Source organism: Lutra lutra, chromosome 10, assembly GCF_902655055.1.
Source record: "Lutra lutra chromosome 10, mLutLut1.2, whole genome shotgun sequence".
In the NCBI taxonomy this organism is placed as follows: domain Eukaryota; kingdom Metazoa; phylum Chordata; class Mammalia; order Carnivora; family Mustelidae; genus Lutra; species Lutra lutra.
In genome coordinates, this window is record NC_062287.1 from 32,286,426 (window position 1) to 32,308,788 (window position 22,363).

General features: G+C 32.8%; 1 protein-coding gene across 1 annotated transcript in view; it reads right to left on the reverse strand.

Annotated features, from left to right (window-relative positions):
* The window catches only part of CNTN5 (contactin 5), a 1,378,753-nt gene that overhangs the window by 500,120 nt on the left and 856,270 nt on the right, over positions 1-22,363 (reverse strand). Inside the window, exons 6-7 of the mRNA XM_047692818.1 lie at positions 13,762-13,885; positions 13,458-13,633 (exon numbers count right to left, since the gene is read on the reverse strand). Coding sequence (XP_047548774.1) covers positions 13,458-13,633; positions 13,762-13,885 — 300 coding nt within the window. The remainder of the gene's footprint in view (positions 1-13,457; positions 13,634-13,761; positions 13,886-22,363) is intronic.

Here is a 22,363-nt window from a genome sequence, read left to right on the forward strand (position 1 = left end):
TATGCAAAAAGCTTACCTTAGTGTCTGGCACATAATAATCACTTAATAAATCTTAGCAATTATTGTTAGCATTTTATTATATACTATTAATGCTTATATCATTAAATATAAATACTATATAAGTATCTAATAGTTAAAATAAATTATGCAGATTGATACAATTATTATCATTATGGTGTTTATTTCATGTACAAAGAGGCTTGCTTTTCTTAATCTCATAGTGGGTGAATCAACTAAGAAAAAACATATTTAGATAATATTTTAAGAAAAAAACTGGAAAAGGTTTCTGAAATACAAAATATGAAATTAAATAAAAACTGGCATAAAATGTTCTTTAGAGAAAAAGATACAATCTTACTTATCTATCAAGAATGTTTTTTGGGAGCATCTGGATGGCTCAGTCAGTTAAGCATCTGCGTTCAGGTCAGGTCATGATCCCAGGGTCCTGGGATTGAGCCCTGCACCAGACACTGTGCTCAGCAGGGAGCCTGCTTCCCACTTCCCTCTTCCCCTGCTTGTGTTCCCTCTCTCATCGTATCTCTCTAAGTCAAATAAATAAATTTATTTATTTTTATTTTTTTTAGGATTCTATTTATTTCGACCTGAGTCGAAGGCAGATGCTTAACCAACTGAGCCACCCAGGTGATCCAAGAATTTTTTTTTTTTTAATCAAGACAAGTAAAACATTGATAACTTACTCAGTTCTTGTGGTCTTATAAAGGAACTTTAAAAATTACAATTGTAAAACAAGCCTTCTAGATATGTTTGCATATTGGTACATAGGAATTTAGAATTTTTTTTAGATGACATGCCAGTACCATCTCAGCAATTATATTTGTTTTTTGTGAATTTAATTAGTTTGTGAAATTCTGTAAGTTATAATTTAAATGTCTGTTATAGTCATGGTTTCTTAGGTGAATGATTTACTATGTTTATGAAAACAGAATTGCTATGAATCACATTTGATCTTATAACTGACAATTTTTAGACATATTTTTGGTTATTTTGTCATGACAGATGTGATTCTTTTAAAATACTGTCTCATTTCTTGTGAAGTACTATGGGAAACAATTCTCTAAATTCATCTACCTATTAAGAATTGGGAGGCAAATACTTTTTATTAAATTTTCTTTTCATGATTCTAAAAATATTAATTATATTAAATATTAAATTATATTAAATATTATTTCTGGATCTTTTGACATGAATTATAGCAGTGGCGCTGGGTAGACACCCTCATGTTGACAACTGAAATAAAGTAAAATTTATATATATATATTCCTAAAGAACTTAACAGCAAGTTTTGTTGCTTAGTTTGGCAAATCTATCATTATCTCCTGACTTTAAGTTTATAATCCAATGACGTTATGAAATGAATAGAAAACATTCATTGCTAATAGGATCCATAGAGACACATTGCTAGAATTCTAGAATCACTTTTAAAAACTATTAGCTTTCTTCTGTGATCAGGGACATATCTGAAATTACTTTTAATAAAAAGGCGACATTTTAATATTTCTTTGGAATACCTTAGTTGGCCTCAGACATCTATTATAATGTGGAAGATATTACCAATAGTATGCACAATAATATATAAAGATATACTAACTTTAAACTGAACATCAATAGCTCTTTTGATATCAATATTAATTATATCCTTTAATACCTTTGTAGGTATTAATGTTTATTAATGCTCATTTACTAATAATATAACTACCCTGTATATAGAGTTTTACAGTTTATAAAATTTTTCTGCATAAATTGTATTACTCATTTTGATTTTCTGTTATACTTGTTAGAGAGGACTATGTATACACCTCTTAAAGAATCAATCTTCTGGGGCGCCTGGGTGGCTCAGTGGGTTAAGCTGCTGCCTTCGGCTCAGGTCATGATCCCAGGTCCTGGGTTCGAGCCCCACATCGGGCTTTCTGCTCAGCAGGGAGCCTGCTTCCTCCTCTCTCTCTGCCTGCCTCTCTGCCTACTTGTGATTTCTCTCTGTCAAATAAATAAATAAAATCTTTAAAGAATCAATCTTCTCATGGGTCTCAGAAGGAGATCTTTTTTGAGGGTAGTGGCCACTGTGGTGCTGGAGGATATTCATTCATTCACTTACTCATTTTGCAAGCATTCACTGAGTATGAACTTGCATGTTAGAGGCTGGGTATTAAACTGAAGTAAATAAATAGATAAATGAGACATTAAATATGTCTTCAGTGAATTTAGTCTTGTAAAATCTGTGGTATGCATAAGTTCAGAATGGCTCTTCGGAACGAAGGTGACTGTCATAAATGGTTGTAATGCAATGTACCAAGAAACAAATATAATAAAGAACATGTGAGATTATATATAAGTACATATTTATATATATATATAATATACTGCATACAAACACACACATACACACACACATATACAGAATAAGACAGAGACAGAGAGCATTGGGAGGCTGAATGGTAGCCCTTGGTTACCATGAATGGTTATATGAGACAGATAGACTGTCTCATATAACAACAATGAAATGCTCTTAGGACAGTACATATAGTTCACTACAGCCTGAGTAATAGAGAGAAAGCTAGAAAAGCAGACAGAATCTAAATAATAAATGGCCTTGCAACCATTTGTGGAAGTTTGCGCTTTATTCTAGATTGGATTAGAGGACTTTAGCTGTTTTAAGGACAGGCTGATCAGATTAGTGTTCCTACTCCTAGTGGGTAGGAGAAAAGGAAGATAGAGAATAGTAACTCTTTGTCTAAATACCTCTGCATCTATTGAAACAAGCTTAATGGCTTAATGTCCCAGTAAACTCCATACTTGCCACTTAATTCCTGTCAAATGAATAGAATGTAACCCGGGCATAGAGAAGTCATCCTGGTTTTCTTTATTTGTTTTCTTTATTTGTTTTAATAAAAACATTGCAGAGAGGGCATAGAGAAGTCATCCTGGTCCCATCTTATTATTATTAATAATGTTAACCTTATGCTGTAAATCCCATAAATATACTTGAGTATCTAATCTAATTTATAGACTGGCATAAATGGTCTATGTCTGAAGACATCTTAAACAAAGCTATGAAAGATTATAAGGATATTTTAATATGAAGCTCCTACACAGACTCACGCAGCATCATTTACAGTTTGAACAAGTCTCCATTGCAATAAAGAGGACTTTTATTGGGGTGCCTGCGTGGCTCAGTGGGTTAAGCCTCTGCCTTTGGCTCAGGTCATGATCGCAGGGTCTTGGGATGGAGCCCCGCATTGGGCTCTCTGCTTAGCAGGGAACCTGCTTCTTCCCCTCTCTCTGCCTACTTGTGATCTGTCTGTCAAATAAATAAATAAAATCTTTAAAAAAAGAGGACTTTTATTAAAAAGCTCCTGTTTCAGATGCATAAGTACACATATTAGGATTTATAATGAGAAACCCCATGTGCACTCCCAGAGTTTGCCTAAAGTACTAAATTTGACTCAAAACAAAAACAAAAAGTAAAAATATTTTCTTTATTTGTTTTAATAAAAATATTGCAGAAAACTCACCTAGAAACTGGGGCCATGAATTCACAGGTGCTGAGGCCCTTCTGAGCTATACATAGCTAACTAGTTGGTCTTGATTAGGGGTTATCCTCTTAGTTCCTCTCCTTTTCATTCCTTGGAGTGGGAAAAACATCAGCTAAACCCAATCATCTTGTGATTCTTCTACTAGGCGTCACGAAATTATGGCAAAAGTAAAGTGGTTCTATTACTCTTAAGATAATATTGTATTTTATTGAAAAAAATCAAGATTCTAGAGGATATGACATTAAAATTCAGGTTGAAGGGGATCAGGAAAATATTTCTGGAAATTGTATGTCTCCCTAAGTGGTTTTAAGGTTCTTTAGTTAATTTAAGTTTTTGAGTCAAGATGTGAGAGTCTAAACTAAATTTTATTTAATTTTATTTTTAAAATTTTATTACTTGACAGAAAGAGAGAGAGCGCAAGCAGGGGGAGCAACAGGCAGAGGGAGAGGGAGAAGCAGGCTCCTCTGCAGAACAAGAAGTCCGATGTAGGGCTCTATCCCAGTACCCTGGGATCATGACCTGAGCCAAAGGTAGTCTCCCAACCAACTGAGCCACTCAGGTTCCCCTCTAAATTTTACTTTAATTAACATAGTATCTTATAGCACTTAGTATCTTTTGTATGGCAGACTATTTCCCTGGAAGGAGATTTAAATCTATAGAATACCTATAGCTTACTTGGAAAGGAGAAATTAATTTCACTAATTAGACTCTATTTTGTATTTTCAGAATCTTCTATGCAGACTCTCTTTTATCTACCACCAAATACTATAATATCTTATACTTAAATGCTTTGGGTTCTGATATTGTCTCTGTCATTACTAAAATTGGTTTTTAAAGGTCTCAAACTCCAAAAATTTTTCAAGTGTTACTTATAGTGTTTGACAAAGGTGACAGTTGACACCTTAAAACTGAATATCATTACACACACACACACACGCACACACAACTGTCATTTGTACTTCACTCTATTTTCTTGGCTTTCTTCTGCACCTCTTGGCTTATTCCATTCTTCTGTCCTTCACTAACTCCTTTCTTTCTACCCTTCACATCTTTCTACCAGAGAAATGTATATATTCTAGAAGGTTAGGTCCTTAACCCTCTTTTCTTTCTAGTACAGTTTCTCTTGATGAAACATCCTTATGATTTCATTGAGTCTGTCCTTGTGTTTTGTGGCCAGTTCTCACCTTTGGGAAATGCTTTTCCTGTGTACTAACCAATATTTTAAAATATTGTGTATTTTCCTCTGAAAGTCAAAATAAAATTACTTCCTCTTCTTTTTGTTACTTTATTATGTTACGGTATTATGGATTGTTCAACTGAATTAATCAAAGCTCAGAATCTTGATATCATTCTAACTTTTCCATATTTTTTTATATTTCTACCCCCATTCATTCTATCATTTGCAAATTCTCATTTATTTTAGCTTCTCCCACAGACATCTATTCTATTATATTCAATGTATGAGGAATTCCAGTCCTTTTTACCTAGATTACTGAAATGACCTCCTAACTTGACTTTCACCATAGAGTTTTCTTGGACACATTTTCATAAAGGAGCCCTCTGATTTTCTCTGCCTACTCTAAAAGTGTATAGAGTGAATCACAAATTTCTTTGCAATTATGGTAAACCATTAGAGATTTATTCAGGGACAACATGGTCAGAATTGTATTTTACATAGATTGTTTTAGGAAAAACAATTCAGAGAGATTTTATTGAGGTTTGGGTAGGATGAAGAGAGATGTTAAAAAATATACATAGGCAAGCAATTTTCTGGTGGTTCAGGGAGGATAATGAGAATATGAACTCAGGAAATATATATGGAATGGAGAGATTCATACTGACTTTGTTAGCGTTAAGGTCTATTAAGGTCTATGAGAATATGCATTGTTCGTTATAGGCTCCCTATACATGTGGAACAATGCCCAAGAGAGAGAGGATACATGTATATAAGTGTTCTATGAATGAAATAACTACATATATTAAGCAACAAAAAATGCAATGCATGATTAAGTATGGTATGGGATAGAAAAGGGCAGATTGTAAGCATAAAGTTTGAAGTTATATCTGAGTTGGAGATGCTGTTTTATTATTTATTAGCCATGTGATTTTGGGAAAATAAGTTGACATTCTTGAGTTTGACTATGTTTCTTTTTTTTTTATTCGTAAATTAAATCAATAGTGCAACTCCCTTAATAAGACTAAAGAGGGTAAAGATGCATTAAATATACTTAACAGTTTTTTGGCTTTTAAGTGTTCAGTAACTATTGCTGCTTTTAACTATTGCTATTATTCTTGATATTGTTAAATTTATGTGTATACATGCATACATATCCACATCTATACCTATACACATATACATATACACATTTGTACATCTATATCTATTTATCTATCCATCCATCCATTCATCCATCCATCCATATGAAAAGTAGAAATGTTTAGCACTTGATATGAAAATGCAATCAAAGAAGAAGGACTCCAAGCTAGGTAATATATGTTCTTTGCTAACTTGTCCCTAAAAAAGTTTTTATAAAATAAAATAATTTTAGAAATTAAACATATTTGATATCTGCCCCTTTGTTTATACTTTTTTGTTTTATATTAATATCTTTATAAATTATCCTGAGATGGAACTGCTATTTAATCAAGTGAGATTTAAAACCTTCTTGAACTTTTGTGCCTTGAAAGACACTCTTCTAGGGATTAGAGAATAATGAAGTAAATAGGCTTGAACAGCAAGGGTCAGAGGATTTGTGCATTCCTTATCTAGGTCTTTGTGGGCCGCTTTACATAATATGAGTGAACACCGGCTTTTCTGCATTTTTAAAAACAAGAGGAAGAACAGTGAGATCAAAGTTCAAGCCAGGCAAATTGTCCATTTTGCTGGAGGGCATCTGTTGTATATAGACAAAATTATTCATGATTTCGATTAATAATGAAAATATGTGTTTGGATGAATTTTAATAAATAAAATACAAAAGTGTTATTCATAGAATTAACAGTTTGAAGGCAATCTGCCCCAGGTTTCAACTTTGATTAGTTCATTATAACTCCCCCTTAAAGCATAAACTTACCTATTTTTAATTAAAATTTTTTCTGTGATCTCAAAGAATCCATACTGTAGTTTGTCAAGGAGTCATACACTCACAATTATTATATCATTTTGATCAGAAGACTTGTTTTTTAAGATAAGATTTAAACCATATTCTTTGAGTAATGATTTTATAAAAGAAAAACATAGTTGTTTTGTTTATAGAAAGCAAAATTACAAAGTAATATCAACTTAATTTGTAATAAAATTAGATAATTTTGCAACTAATAAAATTATCCATGACAATGTGATTCATTCAGGTTGATACTCAAACGATTTAATGAAGTTATTATGGACAAAATCTCATAGACTAATGAAATAAAGCTGTGGATATACTGTAGAGTTAGCAATTATTCAAATAATTTCATTAGGTATCAAATGCTAGTTAAACATAGTTTTAAAGTCAGAGGTCAATTTTACTTTAAATGAAGGAGTTTGGGAAAAGCTAGAGAAGTAATTTTTGAGTTTTATATAAAAATGAAAGGTTAAATTAAAGGGCTTAAATACAAAGTCTATAAAAATCATATAATCTCTCAAAGAGTTAAGGAGGTTATTTTAATCAACTGCTTCAAGGAAAACTAATGGAATATTCTGCATCTAAATCATCCAAATACCGTGAAAAGCAATATATTCGAATTTAGATATGAACTATCAATTTACCAGAGATGGCATATAAAGATATTTTGAAGCAAGAGACAGCATGAGGAGATTTTATTCTTGATTCATTTTATGTCTGACTTACTATTTATTCTTGATTCATTTTATGTTTGACTTACTAGTGTGAATTATTTTTAAGAATACAAATGTTGGAGAGATTGCTATGAGCTTTGGATAGCCGAAGGATGTTTAAGTGTGTAGTGTCACATTATCAATTCCAAATTCTCAGCATGGTAATAAGCTAATAGAGTGACAAAGTTTTATATGGGTATATTCTTGCTTGTCACTGAAGAGAAATCACTACACTAGGTGAGGAAATTATCCTCATGATGAACATAAGCTACAGAATAAAGTATATTCTGTCAAAAATAATCATTATCAATGTTATTGATAACCAGTAACAATCAGTACTAGCAATAGTTATCCAACTTTGTGTTTATTTATTTCTTCCTGAAGTTAAAAAACAATTCACAGACATGACTTCTCTACATCATTAATTTTTACTATACCCTTATGAGGTATATATTTATTAATGCTAAAATACATTATTAACATTAACTATGCTGAAGCACATTTACAAATATTCATTTAAGGAGAACTTAAAAGATCCTCATGGTAGACATTAAGACATGTAAGGGATAGGTTAAAAGGGGAAAATGAGCATGACTGCAGCAGCTTCTCAAATCCATTAGTTGCTCAAATCAAAATTTAAAAAAAATTATAAATGAATGAAGTGAATAGCTTCATGATTAAATTCTAATTACACTTAAAGAATTGGTTTGGTTTTATGTCAAGCTAATTAAACTCGCTATTGAACTGATGTAGGAATATTGTTAATATCTCCATATAAAGCCTCAAACTAGAAATTTCAATGAGAATTAAATGTCAAGAAAAGAGTTTCTTCTTTTAAGGAACCCAGGGGAAATTAGAGTCCTTTAAATGTCTGTGTTTTTCCATTTGCTCTGACTGCTGGGAGTCTTAAGGAAATATTTATGTCTTGGCCACAATAATTATGAGACAATATGGCCTACACTATCCTGACCTCTTATTATGAAATGTCTTTTTACCTGATGCTGTATTTATTTGCTCATATTTACTTTTTATTATACATAATTTTATATAGCAAGTCAAATAAACACCCTTTGGAATGATATTGAGATAAAATATATTATTAAAATAAAACAATCATTATATAAATATACATTTGTTATTTCATATTCTTTAACATATTAGGTGACAAGTGAAGAGGAACAAAACTTTAAAAGAAAACAAGTTTATTTTACATTTAATTTTTCCACACTTTGCTACATCACCAGGTAAAGGTGCCAATTCCCATATCCTTATCACCATTCCCTTCAAAAGCCAGGATCTATATGACATTGTCAGCTACTGATAATAGTTATATAGTTGTCTTTGTCATGTCTCAAGTTCATTTAGAAAATTTAGCTTTCCAGGTTCTAACCATAGATTATCCAATAAATAAAGATAATTCTGAGAAACAAAGTTTATTAAAGGAGAAAATATGAAAATAAGAAAAATAATTACTTCCAAAAATTAATATACATCCTAAAATTTGAGATCTAAAAAGAGAACTGGTAATTCTTAAACTTCCATAAGAAAAATTAAGTAAGTCTTTCATTAACTAAATTTGAGCAGTAAGAAGAAATGCAGAGTGATTACATGCTTATTTTTGTTGCTAATATTTATTTTTCCTGTGCCATATAGTGTTAATAAAGTGATTATAAAATGGAGGTTGATGAATAATCAAATATACAGACTTTTGATAAATTACAATATAATTAGAGTTTGGGAGAGAAGTTGAAAACCAAATAGAGTATATCAAAGTGAATACAACACATATTAGAATAGAGAAAGATTGAGTACTATTAGAGTTAAATAAGAGTTATCATCTACAAAATGGATTTACATTTTATTTATTTATTTTTAAAGATATATTTATTTATTTATGCAAGCAGTGGGAGGGGCAGAAGAGGGAGACAAGCAGTCTCCCCACTGTGCTGGGAGCCTGTTGCAGGGTTTGATCCCTGGATCCTGAGATCATGACCTGAGCTAAAACCAAGAATCAGATGCTTAACCAATTGAGCCACACAGCTTCCCCCTGGATTTATGTGGGGTTTTTTGTTTGTTTGTTTGTTTTAATTTATTTATTTGAGAGAGAGAGAGAGAGCAGGAGAGAGGGGAGGGGCAGAGGGAGAGGGAGAAGCAGGCTCTCCACTGAGCATGCAGCCTGACATAGGGCTTGATCCCAGGACCCTGGGATCATGACCTGAAATGAGGGCAGACCCTTTACTGACTGAGCCACTCAGCCCCCGGATTTGTGTTTTATAACATAACAACTCATATGCTGGTTATGAGGATGAAATGAGTTAGTGTATTTTAAAACACTTGGAGCACTGTCTGCCACATAAAATGTTCAAGTAATATAAGCTACTTGAGGCCCTAAAAAAAGGATGTTCTTTTTAAAAATCTGTTTTACTACCTTGGTTCAGTAATAATGTCTTCCTGCCCACTTATTGTAACTTATTTGGAACAGTCTTACATACACTTCTAGCATCTAGATTTTAGTCTCCCATAACATTATGCATTGTAGTCAATGAAAAGTAGCTGAACTTATGATTGACTTGGGATGTGGATACAGGACCAAAATATTATTAGTGGAAAGTTAGAATATTTTAAAATATATTTCTGGTTAGAGGGTGCTTGGGTTGCTTATTCAGTTGAGCATTCATCTCTTGATTTTGGCTTATGTCATGATCTCGATGTCTCAGGGTCAAGCCCTGTCATCAGGCTCTGTGCTCAGCAGGGAGTCTGCCTGAGGATTCTCTCTCTCTCTCTCTCCCCATTTGCCCCCCATCCTTCTCATGCTCTCTCTCTAAAATAAATGAATACATCTTTAAAAATATATTTATATATTTCTGGTTAATAAGAGGGAAGAAGCTAGCATTAAGTGAGTCCTGTGACAATCTGTGACAGTTTGTGCATATATATACCTGCAAAATCTCATTTGATTCTAATAATACTCCGAATCAGAAAGTTTAATACGATGTACATGTATATAATATATGTATATAATTTCCAAGCAAAAAGTAAAGTGACTCTAATAAGATATGTTTAAGTTTTATATTCTTTATTGGTAATAGGATTGTTAATATATGGTTATCTTGAGTCTTCAATTAAATATGCATCTATTAAAAATATAGATTAGTACATTTGTCCATGAATGTTATTAGGAGAGACTCACCTGGCACTTAGTTAACACTGTCCAATAAGTCTTAGAATCACATCATTTTAAACAAATATGTCATATTCCAAAAAGTAAAGGCCATGTGAAAGCTATAGATTTAAAGTGTTATTGATATAACAAAAATAATCTTCAAATTATAAAAGAGATCACATCTGTTAAACAGGTCTCATAATCAATTTCATAATTTGTAACTTTTGCCTAATTTTATGACATTTAAAATCTTTAACAGACTCATGTATTAGATTTGAATATTTAATTTGATTAAATAGGTTTTGATAATTATCTAAATTTACTAAATATATTAGTTTCCCATGGCTGAAAAAATTAGTTTTAAAAGACTAGTTGTATATTTAAATTTTTACATAAACAGTGGCTGTAGTTATAAAAGATTAATGATAATCAGCTTTAAAATGTGTAAAGAGTGATGAACATTCTTCTAGCTGCAAAAACACTTTAAACATTAAATGTTCTATCAACAATAAGTAGTGAATACATTATGTATCTAGCTAATGAGGCTAGACATAGAAAATCATGATGTAAAGGAAAGCTGCCACCAAGTTTTGTTTTTGTTTATAATTTAATTTTTTTCAGTGTTCCAGAATTCATTGTTTATGCACCACACCCACCAAGTTTTTTTTTTTTTAAAGATTTTATTTATTTATTTGACAGACAGAGATCACAAGTAGGCAGAGAGGCAGGCAGAGAGAGAGGAAGAAGCAGGCTCCCTGCTGAGCAGAGAGCCCGATGCGGGGCTCGATCCCAATATACTGGGATCATGACCTGAACCGAAAGCAGAGGTTTTAACCCACTGAGCCACCCAGGCGCCCCACCCACCAAGTTTTTAATCTTACTTTTACCTTTGTATCCTTTCACTTCCTTTCAGAAGCTCCTTTTTTTCTTTCTAAGTCCCTACCTCAATTTTCCTCCAAACACAAATGTACCTTGGCTCCTGGAATCCCATAGCACACATGCTCATATCCAAGTACACTAGAAAGGAAATTGGTGGAGTCTTTGTTCTCCTCTCCACCATCTATATTTGCATTTCCCCCCAGAGATCTTCTGGAAAAAAGATAGAGCTAAACCTAAAGGACTTTTCATTTTTAATTTTTTTTAATCCAATGGACATAATGTCATCTAGGTGAAAGAGTAATTTTGAGGCAGAAGTGCCTTTCCCTATGTAAGTGACTGCTTCAACCAAGCACATTATGGGCTCATAGGTATATAAAATGGCCTTCAGAACACAGCTGAGTCAGGTGGGGTGGGAATGGGGAAAGGCAGGGTCATAAGATGCTACCAAGGAATGCATATGTATATTAACCCTGTGTTAAGTCAAAAATAAAGTAAATATTGATCTAGACTAAGTTGAGGACAACTTGATACACAATAAGTAAGATAGATAGGGTTTTCCTTGCCTAGTTATTGAACTGCAAATGCTGGTACCAATGTGCTCACTGCAGGTGGGGGTGAGTATCAGATAGTTATGAATAGTCTTTGCAGAAATTCTAGGGTAGTACAGTCATACAGACACATTGGACAGAAAACTTTACATATTTTGCCTCCACTGGTGATTTTGGAGAGAACAGTTGATATATAAGCTATTATGAATTGGTATACTTGTGTCAGTATAGACCAAAGAGAAAGATAAAAGCCACTTAGTATTCATACATCATGTTCTCCAGATTTTCTGTGTCTGTTTTGAAAGTACTACTTTATTTACAGAGAGCAATTAGGAGGGCCATTTTTTTTATTAGGTTACTCTTTTAATGAGCATGATGAAAAGTATTAGGTTTTGTGTTACACCACGTAATATTTTCTAAAATAAAAGGAGTATATTCAGGCTACTATCTTGGTATATTCGGCGTATGTAAAGTTCTGTCCTAACTACTTAACAAAATTTATTTTAAAAGATAATATTTAGATTTTTCTGGGACCTAGCCCTAAATCCATTATTATACCTTTGTTCTTTCCTCTTTCCTTCACACTCCTATAATAGGATGTCTGGATTTTGGGTTAATTAGAAATAATATGTGATGAAGATTATATAGAGAAAAATCAATTATTCCATTCTTCAGGGTGTAATTTTAAATTAAAAATCATTTTGTGATAAATTATATAGCCAATATAAGTTACATATAAATTATTAACATGAAGAAATCTACCCTCATATTTTTTTAAATATTGTAATCCTCAAGAATTTGTATTCAAGTAGGATTGTTTACTAAGAAATGATATTGTTTGTTTTATTTTTTGTTTTTTGTTTTGTTTTGTTTTGTTTTTTACTCAGTAACCTATCCTCAATTTGGTCTAAGTCTTCATCATAAGTTATATAATTTCACAAGTTTTAAGAACTCAATACAATAGTTAATTAGATAAATGGTCTATTTTAGAAAATGTATATGTTCTAGTATATATGTTTAATTATATGTATGTATCTTTTTTTAATTAAAAACTGGGGTATCTGTGTGAGAAATTGTAGTTGGAATCTGAAACATAAGCATTTCAGAGGCATTTCTTTAGTTTCCTAAGCAGAATTTTTAGAATATGTGATCTTATGTCTAAAAGAAACTATAGCAAATAGTGACTATAATAAACAGTAGAAAAATAAAAGCAGATAAGTAGATGTTTTAAAAGGTGGAGGAAAAAAAAAATCATGAGTAGTATTTTTAACCTCCCAGAGTAGTGTGTTGGGTTTATTTGAAGAAGGCAAACATTTCAGGGAGTTTCGAATATCTTAGAAAAGAAACACATTGTTTACATAGTTCTAATCATTACCGAGATTTTACCATTATTTTAAAATTTGAGGTCTTCATTAAACTTTTGCCTAACCAAACTGTTAAATTACATGTATACACACTATATACAGATACATGAAGAAAACATATACTTTACTCACAGGCAAATTGAAGTATGGCTTCTCTACTAAGAATACTTCCAAAAGTGTTGGCTGCTAAACACTGATAATGACCAGAATCCTTTGCTTCACTTGGATTACTTATAATGAAAGTCCCGTCGATCAAACTGTAGCGATAATCACTTTCCAAATCTATTTCTGTTCCATTTCGAAGCCATCTTAGGAAAAATCAGAAGACAAATATGTAAAAATTACTTGAGATATTATAATACTCCCTGGGAATGTCTGAATCTCATTGAAGGAAATTTTTAATACTTGAGAAAAATGATTAATAATGAACTTTTACCTGTAATTGGGAACTGGGTTGCCACGAGCTTCACAGTTCAATGCTACTTTCTTTTCATCGGAATCAGTCGGGAAAATTATATCTTCTGGTTCTTGTACAAACACTGGCCCATAGTCCACACTTTCTGTAAGGACCAAAAATGACACACTTTAAAATTTCTAAAAATATCGAGACTTTTTCTCTATTATTTTAATATTTAAAATTTTTCCTTTTTCCTTGTGCTCAACAGACATACTAACACAAGAATGTCACAGCTAGCAAATTACATTATTTTAGTAAATTAGAGACCTACCTAGAATTTTTTTAATTGACTAAGATTTCTTTTAAAAATATGATATATATGATTAAAAAAAAAACAAATATCTCAAATATTGGTGGTGTACATTTTCAAATACATATCTTGTATTCATCTAAAGCGGAGCTAAAGAAGATAATGCTAAACAAGAACATTTAAAAAAAACCTAAAAGTTGGGATACCTGGGTGGCTCAGTGGGTTAGGCCTTTGCCTTAGGCTTGGGTCATGATCTCAGGGTCCTGGGATACAGCCCTGCATTGGGCACTCTGCTCAGTGGGGGAGGCTGCTCCCCCCTACCCCCCCACACCTGTCTGTCTGCCTACTTGTGATTTCTGTCAAATGCTCGAGTATAAGGGTGCCTGGGTGGCTCAGATGTTAGGAGTCTGCCTTCAGCTGAGGTCATGATTTCAGGGCCCTGGGATTGGTCTGGCATTGGGGGGGGGGGGTCCCAGCTCAGTGGGGTGTCTACTTCTTCCTGTCCCTCTGCCTCTCCCCCTGCTCATGCTGTCTTTCTTTTTTTATCTCTCTGTCTCGAATGAATAAATAAAATCTTTAAACAAATGCTAGAGTGTAAAGGATAAATTATGTAATGCAAATAAATATATTCTCATAGAATAAATGAGACGTCCTCAAAAGAAGTCAAATAAGTGAATAAGAATATCAAAACTGTACACAGTTAAGTCTTCATTAGCAGGTAAACAATGTAAATAAGGAGATCAGAAGAGAAAGAGGCAAGAAGGAAGAACACCTAAAATTATTAGGTACCTACTATATGCCAGATACTAATTTTATCTCATTTAATTAGTTAATATTCAGAGAAATCCTATGATAAAGGTAATTTTAAACTAATGAAATTTTTATATAAAAGTATAAATAAAATTGAGCCTCAGATGATAGCTTGGGTTTCAAAAGTTTTAACATAATTCTGCCGGAGTTTTAGGGATAATTCTGATGGAGAAATGATAAGTAAATGTGCTGGGGGAAGTATTAGTCTTATTAGCTTGTAGTAGTGCAAGAATTCACAGAGTTATATATGGATCTAGGATCTTTTACATCTTGAATTATGAATTTAGAAGAAAGTAAAAATTTTTTCTTTATTTTTATCGATCAGGAATTTTATTATATAGTAACCTTAGATCAAGATCCTCAAGCCCCTACCTACTAGATGCCATCAGCACACCTTCCCAAAGTATAAAATCAAACACGTCTCCAGAGATTCTTAAACGTCCCCTAGGTCAAAATTGTCCTCATTTAAAACCACTGCCTTGGAAAAATGAAGAGGCAAAATTTTAGGAAAGACATATTTCTAATGCTTCTACTAAACAGTTGGAGATTCACATTCTTTGTAGATAACCATAAGAAAATATCAGGAAAGAAATACAAGAATGAATGTCCCAGGAAACTCAAGCTTTAAAAAATTATTACTTAAAAAGATAAAAACCTCCCTATTTAGAATAATGGGTTTAGAGTACATTTATACATTTTCTTTAAATATGTATTCATTCTTTTTTGGGCAAAGAAAAATAAAAGTGTTCATGGCACTCTAAATATTCACCCAATAAAACTGACCACTTAAAAAGCAGGCACTGTCAAGTATTTTGTTTGAGTCCTAGATAATCTAGCTGAGTTCTTTTTTTAAGCTACAAATAATAAAATATTACTTGAAAGTAACTGAAATATGTTTCTCTGTACCAAATCACATTGCTATCACTTAAAACTTTTACTCAAAAATAAAAACAAGTAATATAATAAAAATAACTAGAGAAAATTATTGTCAAAATATTCTATTTTTTGTTGCATCATAGTGCATTTATAAAAATTTGGAAAAGCACATGAAACTTCCTTAAACTCTGTTACAGTTAAACTGCATGATGGAGTCATGAAAATATATCTCTTCTAGTATTTACACTATAAATATAATCATTTAAATCAATATTATAAATGCCTATAATGCATAAAATTAACACTTAATAAATATATTTATATTTTTATATATTTCAAAACTCTTGAACTTTATGAGTCAGACACTTGGGTTCAAATTCTAGTACCATCATTTTCTAACCTTCTTATTTGTTTTTACTTTTATCCTTTGTACTCCATTTATTAACTATGGATGATCATGTCTCCTGAAGATATTATTATGAGGATTGGTTGACATCAACATGTATACTTGGTATACTTAGTATAACATAAGTGCTCTATAAATTATAATTAATAATTAAAATAACAGCAACAACTAACATTTTTTGTGGTATAATTACTACATAATAGACACTATACTGAATTATTTATATGCAATGTATCATTTAACACTCACAACATCCATGTGACTAGAATTAATCTCCAGTTGTATAGATGACAAAACTGAGGCTGAAATTAATGAAAAAAATGTATATAGCAAATACATGGCAAACCTGGGATACAAATCCAGGGCTGTTGTAATCTAGAATCTGATTACCCCTGCCACTACTATTACTGATATAATTTTGTCATAACATTTATAAAGCATTTTAATATATACTGTTATTTAATTCTTTGAGCTGAACATTACAATTATTTCTAACAGAGATGAAAACTCTGAGGTTCTGAGAGGAAACTTCTCCAAAATTAGCAACGTAATAAACAGTTGATTTTAACTAAATGTCTATGGTTCTAAATCTTTTGCTCTGAAAATTATCAGAAAGGACAAGAGAAATAAAGGTTGTCAGGCTGGAGAAATGCTAAGAGGTAAGATTACACACTGAAAAAATAAGAGACTGACCTAAACAACATGTATTCTGTTGTGACTACTTATCCTCTTTTCAGTATCTCTTTGTTGTTCAATTGTTACTTCTAAAAGCGTTTTAGCAAGCAATTGTCCTCTCTCTCTCTCTCATTTTTCTTTTAGAAATAAAGTTCACTGTAGGTGTTGAAGAGCATGTGTAGAGCTTCCCAGTCCTCACCAAAGGGTTATCAACGATGATTCTAGCTCTAAATAGATTCATTTTTAAGATTCCATACCAAGAATGTATTATTATAGGTAAACTCAAGACAGATTGATTCACTCTCCTGCAGTAGTACACTACATCTATTGATGAAGACGATGAATTACTTTAAGCAATGTCCTTCTATTTTGCAATTTTTAACTTAATGGAATCTGTAACTTGTGGAGATGGACTTCAAAACATATATAATAATCATCACAAAGATCTGGATAACCAGTAAATCAAAATCTTTTTTTAAGAAGGTAGAAATCTTGGAGCTATTTCTGTAACAGGCAGATCCCATCACACACAATGTTAATTTCTCATAGGAGTAATATTTTTGAGTGATTTTTTTTTCTTAAAAATCAGCCTTTTTTATGAACAGACTATATAATGCAAGTGGTTATTGTCTGTGAAATATCAGATTCACACCTCCAGAATGTCCTTCCTCAGAAGAGAATTGTTTCAATTTAAAAGTGATCTGTTGATTTTCTCCTACAAAGAATGATGAAATTAACACACTTTCTCTCACTTCCCCTATGTTTACTCCATAAATTTTCTGTTTTGCTTCATGGTTCAGAATATCTGTTTGTTGTCTTTACAACTGAAAGACAGCTTGGCTGGGTATCAAATTAGGGGTTCAGTATTAATTTCATTAAACTCTGTAGATGTTTTTCCACTCTCTGATCACATTAACATTACATGGGTAAGTCTGAGTCAGCCTGCATTCCTTCACTCCTAAGTGACTAGTTTTTATATCTGGATGTCTGTTTCTTTCCCCATTCTGAATTTCAATAACTTTCTGGATTTGTCTTGGTGTTAAACATTTTATATAACTATAGGTTCAAGACTTTTTATTTGTTTGTTTGTTTAAGATTTATGTATTTATTTTAGAAAAAGAGCACGGTGAAGGGCAGAGGAAGGGGAGAGAGAGAATCTCAAGCAGACTCCCTGCTGAGTGTGCAGCCTGTCACAGGGTTTGATCTCAGCATGAGATCATGGTCTGAGCTGAAATCAAGAGTTAAGTGAGTAACTGAGCGGGCAGGCACCCCAACAATTCCTTTTTCAGGAAAATTTCTTTATTTATTCAATTCTCCTCATACCCATTAGGCATATCTTCAATTTTTTTTAAGTCTTCTCTATCATCTCAATAACAACTTTTATATCTTTAATCTTTTCCTCATTTGTTTGACTTTTTCAAATATGATAGCTACATTCTTATCTTTTAAATTGCCTTTGTATTACCACTAATGAAGTTTTCAATTTTTTAATGGTTTTATTTTTCCCTCCCTGTTTCCTGAGCTGGAAAAGTTACTTCTTAACACATTCTGTCATCAGATATAGTTTGATTTCACATATTTGTTCTTTAAACTATTCTTAGCACTGTTATTGTTAGTCATTCCCTTAGGGGGAATACAGTCGCCCCTGAAGATACTTTTTCAGGTTATGGTGGGGCCCACATTTGAGGAACGGAAATCTCTTGTTTGACCTACTGCCAGCATGAAACTGAGGCCTACTAACAACTGTATGAGTGAATTTTTAAGGGATTACTCTCTCAGTCAAGATTTCGAATGAGAATGCAGCTACAATGACAGCTTGATTGAAATCTTGTAAGAGACCTTATGCCAGAACTACCCTGCTAAGCCACACCCAGATTCCAGACCAATAGTTTCTATGAGAAAATGAAAAGGTGTTTTAAGTTGCTAAGTTTTAAGATACATTTTACACAGAGTAGATAATTAATATACTATTTTTTCTCCTTCTCTATTACTTATGAGAAAATGTATTTAAGAAAAACAATAACTTTGAAAACTGTGAACGTCCCAGGAAAAACATAGGATAAAATTATCATTTACAAATAATGATTGTTGGAAAAATTAAAAAAAAAGTTTTTATGGAACCAGAAGAGACCCCGAATTGCTAAGGAAATGTTGAAAAACAAAAATAAAACTGGCAGCATCACGTTACCTGATTTCAAGCTTTACTACAAAGCTGTGATCACCAAGACAGCATGGTACTGGCATAAAAACAGACACATAGACCAGTGGAACAGAGTAGAGAGCCCAGATATGGACCCTCAACTCTATGGGCAAAAAATCTTTGACAAAACAGGAAAAAATATACAGTGGAAAAAAGTCTCTTCAATAAATGGTGCTGGGAAAACTGGGCAGCTATATGTAGAAGAATGAAACTCGACCATTCTCGTACACCGTACACAAAGATAAACTCAAAATGGATAAAAGACCTCAATGTGAGACAAGAATCCATCAGAATCCTAGAGGAGAACATAGGCAGTAATCTCTTCGATATCAGCCACAGCAACTTCTTTCAAGAGATGTCTCCAAAGGCAAAGGAAACAAAAGTGAAAATAAACTTTTGGGACTTCATCAAAATCAAAAGCTTCTGCACAGCAAAGGAAACAGTCAAGAAAACAAAGAGGCAACCCACGGAATGGGAGAAGATATTTGCAAATGACAGTACAGACAAAAGGTTGATATCCAGGATCTATAAAGAACTCCTCAAACTCAACACACACAAAACAGATAATCATATCAAAAAATGGGCAGAAGATATGAACAGATACTTCTCCAATGAAGACATAGAAATGGCTATCAGACACATGAAAAAATGTTCATCATCACTAGCCAGCAGAGAGATTCAAATTAAAACCACATTGAGATATCACCTTACACCAGTTAGAATGGCCAAAATTAGCAAGTCAGGAAACAACATGTGTTGGAGGGGATGTGGAGAAAGGGGAACCCTCTTCCACTGTTGATGGGAATGCAAGTTGGTGCAGCACTTTGGAGAACAGTGTGGAGATTCCTCAATAAATTGAAAATAGAGCTTCCCTATGACCCTGCAATTGGACTACTGGGTATTGACCCCAAAGATACAGATGTAGTGAAAAGAAGGGCCATCTATACCCCAATGTTTATAGTAGCAATGGCCACGGTCGCCAAACTGTGGAAAGAACCAAGATGCCCTTCAACAGACGAATGGATAAGGAAGATGTGGCCCATATACACTATGGAGTATTATGCCTCCATCAGAAAGGATGAATACCCAACTTTTCTATCAACATGGATGGGACTGGAAGAGATTATGCTAAGTGAAATAAGTCAAGCAGAGAGAGTCAATTATCACATGGTTTCACCTATTTGTGGAGCATAACAAATAGCATGGAGGACAAGGGGAGTTAGAGAGGAGAAGGGAGTTGGGGGAAATTGGAAGGGGAGGTGAGTCATGAGAGACTATGGACTCTGAAAAACAATCTGAGGGTTTTGAAGGGGCGGCGGGTGGGAGGTTGGGGGAAACAGGTGGTGGGTATTAGAGAGGGCATGGATTGCATGGAGCATTGGGTGTGGTGCAAAAATAAGGAATACTGTTATGCTGAAAATAAAAAAAAATAATAAAATTTAAAAAAACAGCTACTTTAAGAAAACAAAAGTGAAAAAAAAGTTTAAATTTCATTGGAATGATATCCTAGAGCCATATACTTCTAGAATCAGAATAAATTTCCATTCATTTCAAGCATTCTTTCTAAAAATCTCTGGGATATTTATCTGTCTTAGCTTGATCACTTCCAGTAACGCATGAAGTCTTTACAAACTGCTGTTTTATTGCTGGAATTATCTTAAAATAAAATTCATATTGAAATAAAAGGTAAGTTTGTGTCCTAGATGAGGACAGCTTTTTACTGAATTCTGCTCTAGAATATATATACTTTGGTCAAGATTTTCCTATGCTTGAATTGATTAGCAGATAATAACTTCCTTAGTTTACAGAAATTTCCATTAAAATTAGAATATGAAGGTTCCATTAAGAATACCTATGTTCTGTTGATACAAAAGTATGGAGACATTATGTCTCTCTAGATTCTAAACTTGTCCTTTAGATTGAAATCCTCTTTTAAACAATTGCTTCTTTTTCTCAATGATTAGGTCCAATGCCAGACCCCAAACCCCTCTACATGCTAGTTTATGCTATACATGCTCTAATTTATGGCCTTGTCTAGTTTATTCATGTAATATGAACTAAGTGTATCAGTAATATAATCTAGAAGAAATATCAGCCTATCGTGTCAAGTGCAATTACAAAAAATGTACTTTAAATGATCACTAATATTTCATATGATGATTTCTAGAAGTTTTGAATTGTTTTACCAGAAATTACATTTTATGATGAAATTCACAGTTACAATGTGAGAAAAACTTTCCACACATAGGAGCATCAGAAATGAATTCTTAAAGCAAATATCCAAACCTTCCTTTAATCTTAAATTTCTTTTCAACTTAAAATTGTTTTTTTATAAAAGTTAAACAAGTATAAACTTTCATTACAAACTTTCCAAGATTTCTTAGAACTGGAGTGCATTATTTATTAAAAAGCACTATGATGGGGCGCCTGGGTGGCTCAGTGGGTTAAGCCGCTGCCTTCGGCTCAGGTCATGATCTCAGGGTCCTGGGATCGAGTCCCACATCGGGCTCTCTGCTCAGCAGGGAGCCTGCTTCCCTCTCTCTCTCTGCCTGCCTCTCTGTCTACCTGTGATCTCTGTCTGTCAAATAAATAAATAAAATCTTTAAAAAAAAAAAAAAGCACTATGATGAATGTTTCATGGGTAAGTGGCATTATGCTGTGTACATAATATAAATTGAGAGTATAATAGATTTTTTTTGTCATTTTCTAATGTAGCTATAAAAGAAAGATCAGATGATTCAGATATGCTATCACTTACAAGAATGGTCAAAATGTACCAACTCCATATAACCTTCAGAAGATGCCAAACTACTAGGCCACCATATCAACAGAGGAAGGACATTGCTTTTTCTACCCTTTCATTTGTAATCCAGAATACAAAGTTTAAATAAACAAAATTCAAGCAAATAGTCTATCATGATATATAAATTCATTTTTAGTTTCCTCACCTGCCTCTTTATTCAACAGTATTTGTGAAATTCCTAGTAAACTGGCACTGTTCTTACTGATGAGAGTGGATAAAGAAGAGTGTATGAGATGGTTTTTGCTCAAATGACATATAGTTAAATTGGAGAGAATAGCATAATAGTGTAAAACAATAACAACAGCTCTAAAAATTAACAATATAATAAAGAATAAGGTGATAAAGTTTCAATGAATGGTCATAAAATTCTAAGGTTTTATTAGGATATATTTGTCTATTTTTTAAACTGAGAAACTGGAGTGATCTGATTTTATACAGGAGTATACCATCCAACTGAAATACCTTCTCCCCTTCCAGAGGGAATTCTTATTCTTATAAAAGATCATTTAAATTTTGTATCTGATCCTCCAAAATAATTTAACAGCAAAGGTTGTTTTGAAG